This window comes from Magallana gigas, chromosome 8 (assembly GCF_963853765.1).
Source record: "Magallana gigas chromosome 8, xbMagGiga1.1, whole genome shotgun sequence".
In the NCBI taxonomy this organism is placed as follows: domain Eukaryota; kingdom Metazoa; phylum Mollusca; class Bivalvia; order Ostreida; family Ostreidae; genus Magallana; species Magallana gigas.
In genome coordinates, this window is record NC_088860.1 from 42,956,962 (window position 1) to 42,976,594 (window position 19,633).

The following is a 19,633-nucleotide window of genomic DNA, read 5'->3' on the forward strand; positions in this document are numbered from 1 at the left end:
AAGTTAACAGTAAAATAAGTAACCCATTGGCAGTTGAAGGACCACTGTGCTTCAGTTTCATTAATTAAACACATAATAGACTAGCACTTCATACCTGTGGATTCTCTAGAATGTTGTGATCTCCAGTCACTAGCTCGTTAAGAAATTTGGCACGCTCTGTGTTGTTAAACAACGATCGCCTCACCGACGCAATTTGTACCAGACAGGATAGGGCCTGAAATCAAGAACAATTAGCGACATATGTAATTGGTAATCAAATATTTTTTTATGTGATTGTATAAACATTGTATCAAGTCTTACATGTAGATTCAGAGATTAATCTTTGCCTGGTAGTTGGCATATTTTCCTTTTTAATAATTTGGGATATTAGTATGGATCAGCATGCAATACTTAACTGAGTATGTTGTTTTTTCAAAAACTATCATATCTATATGTACTTTTGTAGTCCAAAATTTTATACCTGTAAAAAGTGTTCTTAATAAAACAATCTCAATACATAAATTTAGCCAAAAACTGAAACACTCATGAACAGGGAATGCTTGAAACAAGTAATAACAATTTCAGAGTTCATAAGGAAATCTTACTATGGATGAGAGTGAAGGGGGCAGACTGGTGTAAAGGCTGAAGAATAGCTCCATTGTAGCTCCGTCCAGGAAGGCTGAAATCAAAGATTGGCCTTAATACCCAATAATATGTTGAGGCATATTTAGTTACATGTACTTTTAGATTTATCTCTCTGAGAATTCATGTCTTTCAAGCAGTCATTCAATTCCTGGCCAGTACAGAATGCAAATCTATAAATTAAACACACTTAATGTAAATGTTTGTATAAAGAGATAAAATAATTTTATGAAAAGGCAGTTTAAAGTTTCAGCTTCTCTTTCCATCTGTAATCATGTAAAGAACTGTGAAGAATGCTTATATTTTTACCGGTATATCACTTTTATTTTTTCATTTTTATATTGATACCGTAATATGAATAACACAATAATTTTAAAGAAATCAATAAAGAGACAGGAGCTTAAGTAATTTGATCAACAGAAGTATTTGTTTACATGAAACAGAGCTGTTTGAATGAATTGAACATATTTTATTGAATAAATCAAAAGGATAAGACACAAGTTCTAAAACTTAGATAGTCCTCTCCTAGTAATGAAATTTTATAAATATTGCCATACATTGAATATGTTGAAATATTGAATACACATAAATATACATGAATAAACAATCTACTGCATATATAATATCACCTTATAAATTTAAACATTTTTTGAAAAACGACCACATTCACTCAAAAAAACTGTTTGTTTGTTCACCTTACAACATAAGAGTCTGTTTAGTGTTTACGTGACAACAGAAGTGTTTGTTTGTTTGTTTGTACATGTATACACGTAGGAAGATGTATTGATGACAATACGGGGTTATGTATTTTTTTCTGCAATGTCGCCACCTTTATATCCCACATGAATCACCAAAATAAAGCATTTTATTGTGTAAATATACCTCGGTAATTACTATAAATTACTAATTACTATAAACATATCTCTGTTTTTATCAAATAAAAAAATGTGTTTTCTGTTTAAATTTCCTAACAATGCTTGACGTAGATTCGACTAAATTATATTGGATTGGCCATGCCGTTTTATGACCACTTTACATTGAATATACAAAATGCAGTAGTGAAAAGCCGTTACCATACCTATGAACTAGAACAATCTTTATAAACACTTCTATAACTGTGTGAGGTTAAAGGTAAGAGTACTCAGATATCTGATTATCTGTCCTTGTCATATTACAGGTGTGTACCTGACATTTAAGTCTGAATCACGTGATCCTGTACAGGTAGGAGGACCAGGAACAATAAACACTTGCGACCCGCCATGTTGGATTTTTGAAGTTTTTCATCAGTTTTTAACATTATGGAAGTTGGTCTATAATATCTTTTGGCAGCCTTTATACATGCAGGTATGATTTTATACATATTATCAACTGTTACATCTTTTCAATAAATTTATATAATTATACCAAATTTTAAAATGAAAATCAAAGATTATACAGAAAAATGAACAAAGACCATCAGACATGCATGATACATTCTATGAATCCCACTTTCTACAAATTCATTTTTTAATGGGGGGGAGGCATTACACATATATATTTTTAGAATAATTGGGCTTTATAAAAAATCAATAGCTGCAGGGGAATGAACTGCAAGTATAATATTGTGTTGACAAAGAACATTAATTTGTCATCTACATTAACATTGTGCACACAGAATGTTGCAACCTATAAATTCCACGGGTAGCTGGGGGGACCAGGAACAAAGTAAAACACCCAGAACCCGCCATGTTGGATTGTGACATTTGGTAGTTTACCTGGATTTGAATTGAGTAAGTTCTTCAACTTACTAAAAATGTTTTGAAATTTAATAGTCCAAATTTTTACTGAATGTAGATATTAAAGTTAAGAACCGGTAAATTCCACATTCCATATTGAAATAAAAAATAGCATGTTATAGTATTATGATTTGATATTTTACATTCAAATATTCAACATACATGTATCTACTGCCTAAATTTGTTTCAATGCATTATTAATATACATGTAATTCTATGTAATTTTGCCATCAAGTGTGCACATACTTACATGTTCCCTGTTACATGGATTTACATGTTCCAAATTATTCTTGTCAGATAAATATCCCAACAGAAAGTAAAGAAAAAATCAGCTGACTATGGACCCCAGGAACAGCGCCCAGGATGTTGTACGCTGCACCCTGTGTCAGTACTCTGTGGCCCCCATGTACTGTGAAGTTTGTCTTATACATCTGTGTAAAGACTGTGTAGAGAAACATTTCTCTGATTCCTCTAAAGTCCATAAAGTTGTGCCACTTAAACAATACTTAACCACTCTGAACTATCCCAAGTGTAGGAAACACCCCACCAAACAATGTGAACTCCACTGTGAACAATGTGACATTCCTATCTGTGCACAGTGTATTTCTTCTAAAAAACATTTAGGACACATACAAAATGATATTTTAAAAACCATTGAAAGCAAAACAGAAAAGTTGGAAAAAGATTTGCAAGAATTAGAGAAATTCCTTTATCCTAAATACAAAGAGATTGCATCCAACATCCCAGTGCAAAAAGCTGATCTGAGTAAAAACTCCCGGAAATTGACAACAGCAATTGACAAACAAGGAGAAGTCTGGCACAGAGAAATAGACACCATTATCACAAACCTGAAATCTAACGTGGAGGAAATGGAATCCAAACACCTGCCCATCCTAAATAAACAGGAAGATGAAATCACACGCACTATTTCTCAAATCACACAGATCATTGCTGAACTGAAGAAGCTACTGAACTCCAAAGATGTCTGCCTTGTCTCCGAGTACAAATCCAAGAATGCTGAATTCAGAAGATTGCCTCCTAAACTCAAAGTGTCCTTACCAAACTTTAGGCCTCAGAAAATCCATACAGATCAGCTGATTGAACAGTTTGGTTCTCTGTCAGCATTATCTTGTACAACAGAGAAACAAGACTACGACATGCCACCCCAGGGAGCCGAGTCCTCTCCCCCAGACCGGTCACTGATGGATGTACCCCGGGTCATCACAGCTATAGACACAGGGTATGAATATCTATGGGGTGTGACGTGTGTGAATGATACAGAAGTATTGACGTGTGGTAATGACAGCATGATGAAACTCTTCAACCTGCAGGGAGAACTAGTGGAGTCCATCCAAACCAAGTCAGGGAACATGCCACAGGACATAGCAGTGACAAGGAGTGGGGATCTAGTTTATACTGATTACAATGATAGAACTGTGAACATAGTGAAGAATACACAGATACAGACAGTGATCAGACTACAGGGGTGGAAACCTCACGGTGTCTGTAGTACCGCCTCTGGTGACCTCCTGGTTATCATGGACAGTGAAGATTATAAACAAACAAAAGTTGTGTGTTACTCTGGCTCCACAGAAAAACAAAGTATTCAGTACGACGACAAAGAACGACCTCTCTATTCATCTGGTGGCATTAAATACATCAGTGAGAACAGGAACCTAGATATCTGTGTGTCAGACAATGACGCCCGTGCAGTAGTGGTGGTCAATCAGGCCGGGAAACTCCGGTTTACCTACACTGGTCCTCCCTCTACTACCAAGGGATTATTTGATCCACGCGGCATCACAACAGACAGCCAGGGTCGGATCCTGACAGCAGACTATTGGACCAACCGTATCCACATCCTGGATCAGGACGGACAGTTCCTCCGCTACATTGACAACTGTCATTTAGATCGTCCATATAGTTTATGTGTGGACACCAGAGACAACCTCTTTGTGGCTGAGAACTTCACAGGTAAAGTGAAGAAAATCCAATATTACATGTAAATCAATTAACTGCATAAATTAGATGTAAACAAACAAATCAAGTATATATTACATACTTCAAGTTTGTGTAAATATTACAAGTAAAGTAACTGTTTACATCTGACTGAATATATACGGTGTATATTAGATGGGATTACTGTGTGTGTTTATATTGTACATACAGTCAGTATATAAATGTAAATTTTCTGCAATGATCACTACCTTCATATCTCGTATGAAATATGTGTAACATGTAAACAATTTAACCAAATCTATAAGATGTAAACACATTACATATAGGTTTCCATGTGTATAATCATTGCATGTCATCTAACTTAGTATGTGTGTTTTTAACGCCGAGTTTTTATATCTATAATGTCAACAAAATGTTCTTTCAAATTACATATACACTGTTGATTATTGTAAAATACAATTAAACAAATTGGTTGTGTCTATAGATATATAATTTACCACAACCTCTATTTTTATTAGATGTATATATATAAGATGACAATTTATCCATAACATGTCAACAAATTTGTTTTTTTACATGAAAAATGTTAAGGTCTATATCTATGTGTCACATGTGGTTATCAACAAACTTTTTGTTACATGTTTAAATACATCTAACGAAGGTTAATGGACGTGTAGCACTCAATTCTTTACCAGCAATGGAGCGAGGCCACAAAGGGACTGAGGCCCATTACTTATAAAGAGGAGTGGTACAGGTATATTAACCAAAGTAGAATTCACATTGTCTGACCTAATTATCATTACTTACCTTTAAATCTTAAGATTAGGAATAGTCATGTGTCATTTTCTAACAGCCATGTTTTCTTTGATGAATGTTCAAATTTCAGAAAATCCACATCCAAAAGATTCAGGGCCTAGTTGTTTTTTCCCTGAGTTTTCTTCTTTTTTTTTTCTTTCTTTTGGCTGAACTCATCGGTTGCTCCTGAAAAATTTAATTAAACAAGTAGTATATTTACATGATGATGTTTTGAATGAAATTTTAAGTTTTTTTAATAAAAATTTTGTCAGATAAATTGTGTTTTAATTCATATCAGCAGTTACACTTTTACTATGGCATTTAATCCATATGATAAAAAATGCCATTAATGGTATCTAAGAAGTTAGGCACTCTCTCTCTCTCTCTCTCTCTCTCTCTCTCTCTCTGCAAAGGCCCCTAAATGCCATTAAATGTATAAGGTACATGTATATTCCAGTATACCCTCTCAATATAAATACACACCAGGTATGCAACATTACCTTTGTAACTGACAAAAGGCACTGGCGGGAATTTTAAAACAATGAAAATATTAAAGTACTGCTGCCTTACTGTACGTGTCTATATTTTGGCAAATTTGAAACCTTTGAAGCATAAAATACCAGATAAATTAATTTTGGACATAAAATTAAAGTTTAACATAGCATTTGTGATCAAAATGAAACCATAACTGTGTTATAAATGTGTGATATAACAGTAGCTATTGTAGAATCAACTCAATTTTAACCCCATGCACGTTGGGCGCTAAAATGTAACAGAGACACTTATTGCCTCTGCTTTTTATTGATAAAAATTTGAAAACAATATGAAATGCAATATAACACACCTACATGCAGTGTTTTCGTTCATTCTCTGTGTAAAAGTGTTGTTATTACTTAAATATCCATATTACTTTAGTTTAATAAAGATAATATGATTTCCAATTTCTGTTTTATAATAAAAGTCTAAAATAAAAGTGGCAAATCAGGCAACTGGGTTTTTTTTATTAAGCAGATGTGTTCAGTGTGATACATGTATTACAGCCCTACTTGTATAGGCTATAAAATGTAACGTTAATAAATATAATGATAAATTCCCTTTTACATTGTTATATACATACGTATATTTTATTGATAAAGACAACTTTCTTATATATTTCATTCATATTGAATTAATTTCCTTTTGTAAACCGAGTGGTATTTTATGTTTGAAATTTAATTTGTTTGATCATTTTAGAAATACATTGCCGCATCTGTTTGTGATCTCTCATGTTGACATCTCCCTCCTCTCCCTTATCCATTTCTCACAGTGATCCCCTGTTTATTGCCATTTGTTTATTTTCGTTTATCTGATTGATGGTCAGATCTTAGACTGGCGTGTCTTTGAATTTATTATAGTAATTCCCTCCTGTATCCTGTTTTGAGAATTTATGTCTTTGATCGTTCCCCAAATTTTGGTTCCATCTTGGAGTTATTTCATTGGTCCTTTATAGAGAAAGGGGAGGAGTTGTCAAAGATGAGACATGCGGGATTGATATTTATTATACACTCTCACTTTGGATTTCTTTTTAAAATGATGTTTCTTTAATTGAGTGTTTTTGAACTTTAATAAATTCTAAATTTTAAAACTGGATATTTTTATTTACGTTACATTACGTAACCAATATTACGTAATCACAACATGGTGGAGAATCTAAATTCGTATTGTGCTTCTTTTGGACTATTTTTGTGTTAATTTATTGAGTTAAAAAACCAAAACAAAACAATGTTAACGCCCTGTACGAGGACAAAACAGTGATTTTAGCGTCCGTTAAATCTTTCAAGGATGCTTTGCAACAAGCAAAGTTAGGCGAGGCCTATGGATATAGATCCCTTTCCGCCACAGCACCAATGGTCGCAGCCGTTCAGCCAGCAAATTCGAACACCAACCAGGGCCATAATATCACCTCTTTAGCATGTTGCGCGACATCAGTCACCGTCTAGAAAAACTAGAGGCACCAACTTCTAGACCGCGGACTGGACGTCACCGGGATTTGTCTACCTGCCACGCGTGTGGGGGACCAGGACACCTGAAACGAAGCTGTAATTGGACCGGGCACGGTTCCCCAAAGTCTCAAGCAAAGTGCCAGATATGTTTCCAGACCGGACATACCGCCGCGGAATGTCGTATGTTCGCTACAAAGAAAACAGTCCGTAATTCCGAACCAAAAAAACGCACAGCGCCCGGTATAAATGCGGTATCTGTCTTAGGCTCCAAGAATGATGTATTAAATGGTGCCGATAAGTGTGACATTTTTCAGTAAGGAAAATTTGTGTATGAATATGTCAAATCATGCGACTTTTGTCAAAAACGAAAAATGACACAAGATGCTACAAAATCTAACATAACAGCATTTCGAATGCCATCAGAACCCTTTGAAGTCTGGGAGATTGATTTATATGGGCGCTTACCCCCGACATCGGATGGCGATTCTTACATTTTCACAGCTGTGGATTTGTTTTCAAAGTATTTGTTTGCAACACCAATTAGAAACAAAGATGCGTTAACGGTATCTAATGCACTGTTTAAATTGTTTACATATTTTGGTGTGTGTAATACACTTATTAGTGATCAAGGCAGTGAATTCATCGCAGAAATTACCAGGGAACTGTGTAAATCTCTCCATGTCACTCAGGAGTTTACGCCAAGCTTTGTCCATCATTGTCTTGGGGCATGCGAACGAACGCATTCAACATTAGCTGAAAAATTAACACCGTATACTTCAAATGATAGAAAATCCTGGAATAAATTCCTGCCAGCTGTGGTGTTTGCAATGAACACGTCTGCGAACTCCAGTTCAGGATTTTCATCTTATGAAATCATTTATGGACAGCGACCAAAATTTCCCTTAACAAATCCCATTAGAAATTTTGAAACAATGAACAAAGGTATACAAACCTACATGAAAGAACACACAGAGAAACTTAATGTTATTAGAAAAATTGCAAAAGAAAATGTGGATTACAAAGCAGAAAAAATGGTAACATCGGCAAATAAAACATCCAAAGAACTTAATATCCAAGAAAGAAGTTATGTATACCTCCAAACCGAAACATCAGGAGAAGGACAAAAACTACAAAATCGATTCAGTGGTCCGTATGTTGTTGAACAATTGTCAAGTCCGCACATGGTGGTACTGCGTGACCCGGCGACTAACAAACTCCTAAACCCTGTACACCGGGATAGACTAAAAACTGCGTTTATCCGGGAACCTACACCAACCAATTTTTTCACAGTTTCAAATTGCGCCAAACCAAAAACCTATAAATCGATAGAAACACAAACAGAAAAACAACATCAACCATCGCTCACTGAAGTTCGTAAGTCAGACAGAGCAAGAAGAAAACCCATAAGATTTAGAGACGACGATCATGTGAATCCAAACGAACTTCCAAACTTTTCTATTTCGAGTGAATCAGACGGCTATCATAAAATAAAACGTGTTTTAGGAAAACGCGATTCAAATTATTTAATTCAAATCGTTGGTGAACCGGCAGACAATGCCGTTTGGGTTCCGTGGTCTGCACTTAACAAGAAAGCCAGACGCGCAATTGAAATAAGACCGCCACCTAATCTGTAATTTTCTTATGCATTCTGTTGATATATTTATTGACAGTGTGCTATATTTAGTTGTGTGTATTTTCATTTTACTGCAGAGTATGTTTGACCTGTAGTAATTTATGAAGATAACTGTTTACAAATTTTGTCATTGTATGTAATCACGGATGTTTTATTCCAAAAGGATTACATGTACAACTTTTAAAATGTAAATGAATTGTTTAGAATAGAAATGTATCTTGTCTGTATTGTGTTAACTTAGATGGATGCATCGACAAGGTTTAACAATTATGATACAAGTCGAGATATATTGAGAGTTCATTTTGTTTATGTCATATAAAAATATATGCAACTTTTTGTTGTGGTTTATATAGATATTGCTCTCTCTAACCAAGGATGTGTTATTCCGACAGGGTTATAATTTATGCAATTCTATAGTATTTGAGATATCTTGAATAATTGACATAGTTATTGCTGTTTCTAACCAAGGATGTGTTATTCCGACAGGGTTATATTTTATGCATTTCTATGGTGACTGAAATATTTTCAAGACAAGATTGATATAATTTAGTTGTTAAACTTTTCAGTAGTTTTTGTGTGCAAAGAAAAAAAAAAAGTAAAGAAAAAAAAAAAAGTTTAAAAGTTAGGATAATGACCATGACATTGCAGTGTAAGGAGTATGTTTGAGTACATGTACTGGCCAAATCATGTACAGTGTGAAAGTGATAAAAATAATTTTCGGGTGACATGATCATTATCTTTTCAGTTGTGTTTAATGTTTACTTGCATGACTTGAGTTTTGTGTTTTTAAATGGTGAGTAATGTTTATTTTTTTTTATGTTTGTGCAGTATGATTTTATTGTCTTTATCAATTTTTTTTTATATCTAAAATTGAATGTCAATTTTTTTTTTCGGGGCGGATGTTATATACATACGTATATTTTATTGATAAAGACAACTTTCTTATATATTTCATTCATATTGAATTAATTTCCTTTTGTAAACCGAGTGGTATTTTATGTTTGAAATTTAATTTGTTTGATCATTTTAGAAATACATTGCCGCATCTGTTTGTGATCTCTCATGTTGACATCTCCCTCCTCTCCCTTATCCATTTCTCACAGTGATCCCCTGTTTATTGCCATTTGTTTATTTTCGTTTATCTGATTGATGGTCAGATCTTAGACTGGCGTGTCTTTGAATTTATTATAGTAATTCCCTCCTGTATCCTGTTTTGAGAATTTATGTCTTTGATCGTTCCCCAAATTTTGGTTCCATCTTGGAGTTATTTCATTGGTCCTTTATAGAGAAAGGGGAGGAGTTGTCAAAGATGAGACATGCGGGATTGATATTTATTATACACTCTCACTTTGGATTTCTTTTTAAAATGATGTTTCTTTAATTGAGTGTTTTTGAACTTTAATAAATTCTAAATTTTAAAACTGGATATTTTTATTTACGTTACATTACGTAACCAATATTACGTAATCACAACAACATATTACACTATGTACACCGTGACATCAATGTTAGGTAGAGGACATTTATGTCTAGCTATGGATGATACAGTGAGTACATGTATACGTGGAAAGAGATATATATGTATTATTCTCTATACTGTGTACAGGGGTAACGTTATACATACACTAGCTTTAGCAGAGACATAAATAACTTATTATTTATGTCTGACTTCAGAGGCCTGTGCTTTAAAAGTAAGAGTTTGACAACACACGATTTTTTAAAAAAAAGTAACACTGCACAATGTTGAATCATAAATTAAACCATATAAATTATAAACAATAAAAAGTACGTCTTTTCTTTACGTGTAAAAAATGTCCCTCTGCTGCATGCTGCAATCTGCATCCTCCAGACGACAAGTCATTGTATTCCGAACCCGACCTTGAAATTACATGCAATAGTCACCAAGCCCCAAGTCAATTTTCATATGAGGATGGGGTGGGGGGGGGGGTCCTCGCAGCAGAAAGGGGTCTCAAAAGAGGGCTCAAAATTTATCCTGGAGAAAAATACAGAGATTTTTTTAATTTCATTTTTTCCATGCATTGATCGAATATTAATTAAGGGTAACTTAATTTGGCAAACGTTTTTCATTAGCCTACATTTTGAAGAGCCCGGGGCCTGCTCAGAATTTTGAAGAAGAAGAATGTAAGTTCTGAAATAGTCGAAATAAAGTAAGTGGGCAATGATATAATTTAGATCTAGGAAAAGAATAAATTGTATGCGTGGATCCAGTTAGGAAATTTTCTTGCGGTGTTGGGGGGGGGGGGGCAGAGCATGGTCCGGGATCTTTTTCTGTCGATGGAGAATAATTATAAACATTGTTAAAGTTTTCATGGGGTAGAAGTGGGGTCCAACTCCCTCCACCCCCCTCCAAAACAAAGAATAAAAAAACGGGCATGAATTGGGTTCATTGCCATTAGTGCCACAAAAATATATAAAAATGGAAACATTCATTAAAACTTAAATCTGGCTCTTCAGTTTTCTTATATAAATATTTCAATATTATCAAGAAAAAAATATTCAGATGTATAATACATATCAATAATTAATAATAATGAGATAATTTGCAGCAGTATTTGTTATAATGAGGACAATTTCTCAATCAATCCAGCACAATTACTAAAGTGACTCGACTAAAAATAAACACGGTACCTACATTTATATATCGTAGATTTACAATTAACTGATTAAATATCAATCTCAATGTTAATGCAAAAATTCCACATTCAGCTGCCAACTGCTTTCTACACTAGCTGCTTATTGCCGAAATGCATGTGCTAAACATGTTTTATAAACACTGGTATCGATATCGAATATTTAGTCATCCGACGCGCAACATGCCTTGCTTTTATAATCAAGAGAATATTATTTGAATATTTTATTTGATATATTTTGAATTTAAAAACGCCTCCGAGTGTAATCATGGTAATATTGAGGATCATTCGTAAGGGGAGTTCAAGTTTTTTTTAATGTAGGACTCAAAAACAGTTTGAAATTTGTTGTTTTTTTCATTGTTAAATGAGTGATTGACGTTTTGTTGAAAGTAACATACATAAACAAATATAGGAGAATGTAATCATCAAATATTAATAGAATCGTTCATTATTACGAGTGTGGGATAGTGAAATTCCACCGAGGGGACAAGATTCACTGTCTAGGACGAGGCTTTGCCGAGTCCTAGACCGTGAATCTTGGCCCCGAGGTGGAATTTCACTAACCCACACGAGTTTATAATGAATGATTATTTTTCTCGCATTATATTAGCTTAAAAAATGATGTTTGACAACTTTCTGTTGTGATTTTCAAAAGATTACTTTCGGTTTATCCCTCCGCGTGCTTCAAATAGTGCAAGTTAAATGAAAGCATACGACAGTTTTTTCAATTAAAATATGAAAAATTGTAATTAATTATGCAACACAATTACTTAATGGATAATCTCAATGCACTGTTTTGCATTTCCCTACAGCAGACAACGTTTGTTTACGTTTTAAAACGGCGTAGTAATACACAGTGTAAGACAGAAAAATCTCACACTGCTGTCTCACACCGGACAAACCGATCTCACACCGTTGATAATGCGAGAATTGTCCTTGGGTATTTATTATTTACCTCCCTTTACTGCTGTCACATGAACTTTTTCTTCCGTATATCTTATCATTTGAAATGCAATAACTTTAAGCTATGTGCTGATGAGGTCATAATTCATGTCTTTCTTCATCTTCGCTAGCCAAGTGTCCGATTCGTTTTTCTCATCTGAGATAAAAAAAAAAACAAAAAACGAATCGGAGACTTGGCAAGCGAAGATGGTCTTTCTTATTTACGTTTGTATTCGTTCTTAAATATATAAACATCTTCATGTATTTTGAAACATTGAGATAACAGACTGATCTATTTTCTTGATCCTTTGTCACTTAATGAATATCTCGTTTTCTTTTTAATAAAACATTTTAATATATCATTTTTTTTTACCTCATCTTAAAGTATTTGGTTTTCATTCTACAGATCCTTCAGAGGATTGCATCATAATCAGGTGAGCGTTAAGGTCCTTGGGACTCTTGTCTCTGTATCAGTGTACGCACATGTTTGTTTGTTTGTTTTTATGGCTTTTTTTACTTAGCTTGTCACAGGTTGTTTTGGGACAGCCCTACTGGTATCATCATCTTGTTGTATATGAAGAGTTACTGAGTGTTGATGTAATTAATTAAGTATAATCATCTTGTTGTATATGAAGAGTCACTGAGTGTTGATGTAATTAATTAAGTATCATCATCTTGTTGTATATGAAGAGTCACTGAGTGTTGATGTTTTGGTTGATGTTGCTGGTTATTTCATACTGCAGATATATACAGGTAGTAAGGTTCCTGACAGCTGCCAATCATTGTTGTTATATTATAACACTCTGACATAGATATATCTAACAAGCCCACCCCTCCCCCTTTTTCTTAAACACACACATACACCCACAAACATATCTATCAAATCTTCTGGATTTTCATGAAGATAAGAAACAAAAGAAAATGCGGTTTTGAAAAATCAACATATTAGTGAGCTCGACAAATAAATCAATATGTATAATTACAAATTTAATCAAATAAATTATCATCTCAGGCGTTTGTTTTTATGATTATTAAACCTTCATTATTGAATAGGGCAGGGGCAATAACTTAACACTGAACAAGGCAAGTTTGAGTTGCCTTTGATGAATTGTGGCTCAATTAATAGTAGAGTAGAGTAGAGTAGAGTAGAGTAGAGTAGAGTTGAGTTGAGTTGAGTTGAGTTGAGTTGCTAAAAACCACTTGATTTATAGGCATTGTATAGGCATTGTATAAATACATAATCAATGAGAGCAATTTTTTTGGCAGTACACAGACATACATGTGTTAGCTTGACAAGAAAAATAAAATAAAAAGACATTTGCCAACGAATGTTAAGATTTTCAAATTTTTAACTTTATTATGAATGAAAATTCTTTTATTACTTATAAATTTTTAATGATTTTGATTTTAAAAGGATAAACAGATTCCCTAATGATATAACGAGATCTCCAGTATCGCTCAACGAGAGCTTCCGATTGAGTCCTTCTGAGTAAAATTGACATCCCTAGTTAAAACATAGACATGTTTAAAAGATTTAATTTAATTTCATGATCATTCAGATATTTCAGAATGTCCAGTAAAGCCTTAAAGCATCCTTCAATCTTCATTACATTACGTAAGCCACAAATGTTACAAATATATATGAGATATGATAAATATAAGCAAGAGCAGTGGCATTTGTTTAAATTTTTATTCCACACCATGCGGTGCATTAGTACCACACATATGGCACTATAACATTGAATAATAAAACCCATAACAATGAACAGTTAGCACTGATATACACACGCCTACACAGCCACGGCTCCTAGTCTATTACCATTAGCACTTCAATTGATTCCATACACCTAAGTCACATCCATTCCAAACACCCTCGTTCCTCATCCATATAAAAAGAAGGGATAGCAGACCAATGCACCAATTTCACCACCTTTGAAAGTTGAAAATCCACAAAACCAATCACATTGTCCCCAAATGCCCCAATCGCAGCCTGTTTCACACATGATAAGGAATGTCAATGTGAACACGTCTGATTGGCTCACTGTATCACATGATGAGGTCACATGACGTGCAGCCTGCTGTGTACTAGCTCATCATGTCCAGGAACTGTGTACAGTGGGTGGGACTCTGTCCGTTGGCCGCCTTCAGCGAGTCGTTCACGTCTCTCCTGAAGAGGGACAGGTTCTGTGTGAATCTAAAGGGTGAACAAACCAAAAAATAAATTTTATATTACAAAGAAGTAGCAGCTCATGATGAATACCTGTACTTAGATTATATTGATTTTTTTGCAAAAAAAGAATTTATTTCCTTCGGATAGTAAAACCTATGAATTTCATGATTTTTATCTCCAAAACTCAGCTTGTGAGCTTGTGAAAGTAACGTCTTCAATTTTTTAAATCTCTCTCTCTCTCTCTCTCTCTCTCTCTCTCTCTTTCTCTCTCTCACACACACACACACACACACAACCTCTTACTTGTCTCTATTCTTTGTGTGTAGGGACCTTTCGATTCCACTCATCAGGTTCTCGAAGCACTGGACCATGGCCTGCTGTTTGTCTGGGGGCTGGCTGGCTATGATGCTGTCCCGCAACTTATTAAAATACTGAAAACACAACAATTCATTCAAACCTTAACAGCAAATTACCAATTTTATAAATAAATAATTGAATTTAATCAAAGACATTTTCTATCCCATGCTGTAAAAGTGGCTGTTTGAACTGGTAATTTTTAAACACATGCGCAGGGATATTTTGCACAGTTTTAAGCTTACTGCATAACTAATGTAACTTTCCTCCACATGTAAATAACCACTTTTACAGTAAATATTCTTCATGAGGCAATGGATATTAAAGCTAGAGCTTTTTTTCAAGGACTTCCCCATTTTCCAACATCAACAGCAATATGAACCTGCAGTTCTCTAACCAATAGTTCAAACAGACAAAGACTTGCTTGGAACGCTATTAGGGAAACAGAACAACATATCCTTGATTTTTTATATGCAAGTTATAAAATAAAAATGGCCTACCTCCTCGTTAAGTAGAATAAGACCCAGTAAAGGCCTTGACATGGACCATTGGTTCCGACAGTCCTCAAACATGATAATATTGAGTACTGTAGACAGCATCTGTAATAAAGCATGACAGTATTAAATACTAAGCAATTACATGTATGTCAAAATGGCGTCAGTAAACATTTCATTCTTTAAATATAATATCAACCAACTTTTATTCCTTTAGAAGAAATCTCAATGTTCGCAAATATATCTCACCATGAACCAGTTTCCTACTGTCTCTGGTATTTTATTTTCTAGATAATCTACACCTTGATTATGAAAATTGGTTGCTACTAACTAGTTCATCTCCATTAAATTGCAAAGCATAGTAGTCGTGAAGAATAGTTGGTTTACAATAGTCTGAAGAAACATAAATCTAAGGCCAAAGAGCATATCAATAAGGAGTATTTACTTGCTGAAGGATTTCTGGGTGAAGTTCTAGGATTCGGAGAAAAGCCTCGTTCTGCTGCATGTGATTTCGTTTCTTCTTTTTGATTGTAAGGTTCTTGAACAGATAGGTGATGACTGTATCCAGCGTGGCACAGCATCCGGTACAAACCATGGTATCTGTCAGAGAGAGACAAACATTTACATTCATTCAAAATGACAGGCAGATAGTTTTTGTAAATTTCCTAGAATTCAGAAGTTCAAGAGGATTTTATTCACTCCAGTAAGTGATACCAATGGAAACTTCATTAAATTCATTGACCACCAATAACTACTGCAATACACGGAAATATTCGCCCCCGTTTTATTTTCACCCCTTTCCCTCTAGTTGCCAGTGGGTGAATTTAAGACTTGGCGAATTCAAATGTCTTCAATTATCTCTCTTGAAACACCACAGTTACTGTATCTCGGCAATTCAAGACGGGGCGAAACTGTTTACAAAAGTAGAAGGCTGAAAATTACACGGGGCAAAAATAATCCTGTATACAGTGTTCATAAAAGAATACATAATTATACCCATTTTTTTAGTATGAATCTTAGAACTTTTTCTTGTATAGTCAAAATGAAAATATAAGCAAAGGTTCAGGTATAACAAAAAGATATCAATATGATCAATAAAAATATGTCCTTCCTAAAACCCTAAGATACATGTGCTTGAGAAACTTAAGAAGTCGTAAGAAATCAAATTCTAAGAGGTAAAAAACACTGAAATCTATAGTGAAAGACACGAATAAAATTTTATAAGATTGCAATTATGAACAACACTCATGAAAGTACAGGTATAATATTGTGTTTATTTAAAACACAAAGAGATGAGACTAACCCAAGCAGTACCATTTCACCTTTCAACAAGGGATATAGTTTTGAGATGACTTAAATGAAACCAGAGATTCTTATTAAGCTACATGTAAAACACATATTTTAGACAGCATCAAATATAAAATAAACCATAGCATGACATTTTGATCTTTAAAAAATAAATTCCACATCCCCGAGCAGTTTGACATCTTACCTTGGATAGAGCTCCATTTGTATGCTGTTAAAACAGGAACAAACTCTTTATTCCTGTTTTTATATACACTGTTCTCCCCCTCTTAGTTTTACAGATACATACCCGCATATCAAAACTACATGTTTCTATTTCTAATATGCCAAATGAATGAACTTGTAAAATTTATAAATAACTCAATGCACTAAAGATGAAATTGACTGACAAGGATTATTATTTTTATCCACGGGACATGATGATTTTTCAGAGGAACAGTTACCCTTAAACAAAGACAGATAATTTACAAATCCACCAGAACAACTAATCCCCTAATCTCCCATTAAAAATGAACATTCTTCATAATTTTAAGACCTGGCCATAGAATGACCCACATACAAATAAATCAAAATAAACACAAGTACATGAAGTATTGCAGAGTGTTTGATTATTACCTAGAGCTGTGAGACCCTCAGATATGGTGGCCAGGATGTAGAGAAAGACTTGGGGTTCTAAACTACTGATGAAAGCCATGTGATCGTTGGCCAGGCACTCCAGCAAACTGTAGAAGTTCTGGCTCAGCTTGGGGTAGTCCTGTGGAAGTAACAGACTCATTACTTACCACCAAACATCTCTTCAATTACATGTATTTATGAATAAACTGTGTATATTTCTTATTCATACTGATTCTCTTAACAAAACAATTAAGTGAATACAGGTTAGCTGTTTAACCTTACAGAGCTCGATCAAACCATTTATCAAAACTTCTAAAAATTGCTTCCCCTTGTTTAATGCATTTTTTGTCATCTGTTGATGACAAAAACCGGTACTTCCCTTTTGATTCCTCTTATAATTCCATGTAATTATAGTAGAATAAATCCCTACTTCCCTTCCCATTACTCTTATAATTCCATTTCCCATTACTCTCAAAATTCCATGTAATTATAGTAGAATAAATCCCTACTTCCCTTCCCATTACTCTTATAATTCCATGTAATTATAGTAGAATAAATCCCTACTTCCTTTCCCATTACTCTCATAATTCCATGTAATTATAGTAGAATAAATCTCTACTTCCTTTCCCATTACTCTTATAATTCCATGTAATTATAGTAGAATAAATCTCTACTTCCTTTCCCATTACTCTCATAATTCCATGTAATTATAGTAGAATAAATCCCTACTTCCCTTCCCATTACTCTCATAATTCCATGTAATTATAGTAGAATAAATCCCTACTTCCTTTCCCATTACTCTCATAATTCCATGTAATTATAGTAGAATAAATCTCTACTTCCTTTCCCATTACTCTCATAATTCCATGTAATTATAGTAGAATAAATCTCTACTTCCTTTCCCATTACTCTCATAATTCCATGTAATTATAGTAGAATAAATCCCTACTTCCCTTCCCATTACTCTTATAATTGCATGTAATTATACTATAATACTGTGGAATCATTAAAATTCGTGGGGGCCAATTTTCATGGATTGCTACAATTTTGCAGGTTCGTTTGGACGTAATTTCGTGTATTCTCGGATACTTACAAAAGGAAATATGACTTTACAGTCCTTATTTATTTATTCGTGGAGGATGTTAATTCGTGGATGAGGGGTAGCCACGAATTCCACGAAAATTGAGCCACCACAAAATCTAATGATTCCACAGTAAATCCCGACACAACACTAACCATTACTCTTATAATTGCATGTAATTATAGTAGAATAAATCCCTACTTCCCTTCCCATTACTCTTATAATTCCATGTAATTATAGTAGAATAAATCCCTACTTCCCTTCCCATTACTCTTATAATTCCATGTAATTATAGTAGAATAAATCCCTACTTCCCTTCCCATTACTCTTATAATTCCATGTAATTATAGTAGAATAAATCCCTACTTCCCTTCCCATTACTCTTATAATTCCATGTAATTATAGTAGAATAAATCCCTACTTCCTTTCCCATTACTCTCATAATTCCATGTAATTATAGTAGAATAAATCCCTACTTCCCTTCCCATTACTCTTATAATTCCATGTAATTATAGTAGAATAAATCCCTACACAACACTAACCATCAGGTCTCTCTGGGACACAGACAACAGGAGCTTGACAAACATTCCAAACGCCTTGTCCAGCGCGTTATCTCCATACAGACGGAACACTCCAAAGTTGACATAGTTCCCACAGAGGGCTGCCTTCAACATGGAGAAACACACCGAGATTCCTTTCAATGTAGGACAGGTTAAGGAAACTTTTACTCTCGTTTTACAACATTAAAACATAGCTCTCCTGTTATATATCTTCATAATATTTCACCTAGCAGCCAATTAATTCCAAATAAAAGCTGAAAGATCTATAATATCTCTTTAAACTCTTCAAGTTTGTCATTTTATATAAAGCCCAGCTACCTGAAAAATATAATTTATCTATGAACATTCATAATAGTGTAAAGGATATTTCATGGTATAGACTTGATCCTTTGGAACTTCTCCTATTGTTAATATTCTTGACCCTGTAAAAAAGAGAGTGCAAATCTTATAAACTTAAGTCAAATCAAAATATAATGTTATATTTACATTTGCAATTATATTTTCCTCTAGGAACTTAGTAAGGAGCAAAAACATTTAATTCCATGTAAATAATTTTATAGGGCGAGAGGTCATATAATGTGAATGTTTATTTAATACATAATGGTATTTACATAAAATGGCTCTCACTGTAGCTGTCAATCACTTTGCTGACCTCTGTAACTTCAATAATTAATTTCTAATACAATGTACAATATT

The 19,633-nt window shown here is 34.1% G+C and overlaps 2 protein-coding genes and 1 long non-coding RNA gene across 15 annotated transcripts in view; 1 reads left to right on the forward strand and 2 right to left on the reverse strand.

Annotated features, from left to right (window-relative positions):
* LOC105341516 (exportin-7) overlaps positions 1 to 19,633 on the reverse strand; it is a 104,791-nt gene that overhangs the window by 68,170 nt on the left and 16,988 nt on the right. For 2 of the 12 annotated variants that reach the window (XM_066070272.1, XM_066070265.1), the window contains 8 exons: positions 19,303 to 19,359; positions 18,920 to 19,077; positions 17,297 to 17,435; positions 16,869 to 16,892; positions 15,822 to 15,976; positions 15,383 to 15,481; positions 14,832 to 14,959; positions 14,030 to 14,552 (listed from right to left, as the gene is read on the reverse strand). The exons of 8 other annotated variants lie outside the window; for them this stretch is intronic. In XM_066070272.1, the coding sequence (XP_065926344.1) occupies positions 14,444 to 14,552; positions 14,832 to 14,959; positions 15,383 to 15,481; positions 15,822 to 15,976; positions 16,869 to 16,892; positions 17,297 to 17,435; positions 18,920 to 19,077; positions 19,303 to 19,359 (869 nt within the window). In that variant the 3' untranslated portion in view covers positions 14,030 to 14,443. Of the gene's footprint in view, positions 1 to 14,029; positions 14,553 to 14,831; positions 14,960 to 15,382; positions 15,482 to 15,821; positions 15,977 to 16,868; positions 16,893 to 17,296; positions 17,436 to 18,919; positions 19,078 to 19,302; positions 19,360 to 19,633 lie in introns of those variants that run through there. 2 more of the 12 variants (XM_066070276.1, XM_066070273.1) reach the window with 1 other exon arrangement.
* LOC136270693 (E3 ubiquitin-protein ligase TRIM71-like) lies at positions 1,727 to 5,245 on the forward strand. Of its 2 annotated transcripts, XM_066069084.1 has the most exons (3): positions 1,727 to 1,965; positions 2,276 to 2,390; positions 2,694 to 5,245. In XM_066069084.1, exon 3 carries the CDS (start codon positions 2,735 to 2,737, stop codon positions 4,400 to 4,402), a length of 1,668 nt encoding a protein of 555 aa, XP_065925156.1. In that variant the 5' UTR covers positions 1,727 to 1,965; positions 2,276 to 2,390; positions 2,694 to 2,734; the 3' UTR covers positions 4,403 to 5,245. The 2 variants fall into 2 exon arrangements, with proteins under 2 accessions (XP_065925156.1, XP_065925157.1); XM_066069085.1 differs by lacking the exon at positions 2,276 to 2,390.
* LOC117685985 (uncharacterized) lies at positions 5,011 to 10,632 on the reverse strand. Its single transcript, XR_010708522.1, has 2 exons — positions 10,568 to 10,632; positions 5,011 to 5,336 (listed from the first exon to the last, which is right to left on the reverse strand). It is a non-coding gene; the product is annotated as an uncharacterized lncRNA (long non-coding RNA).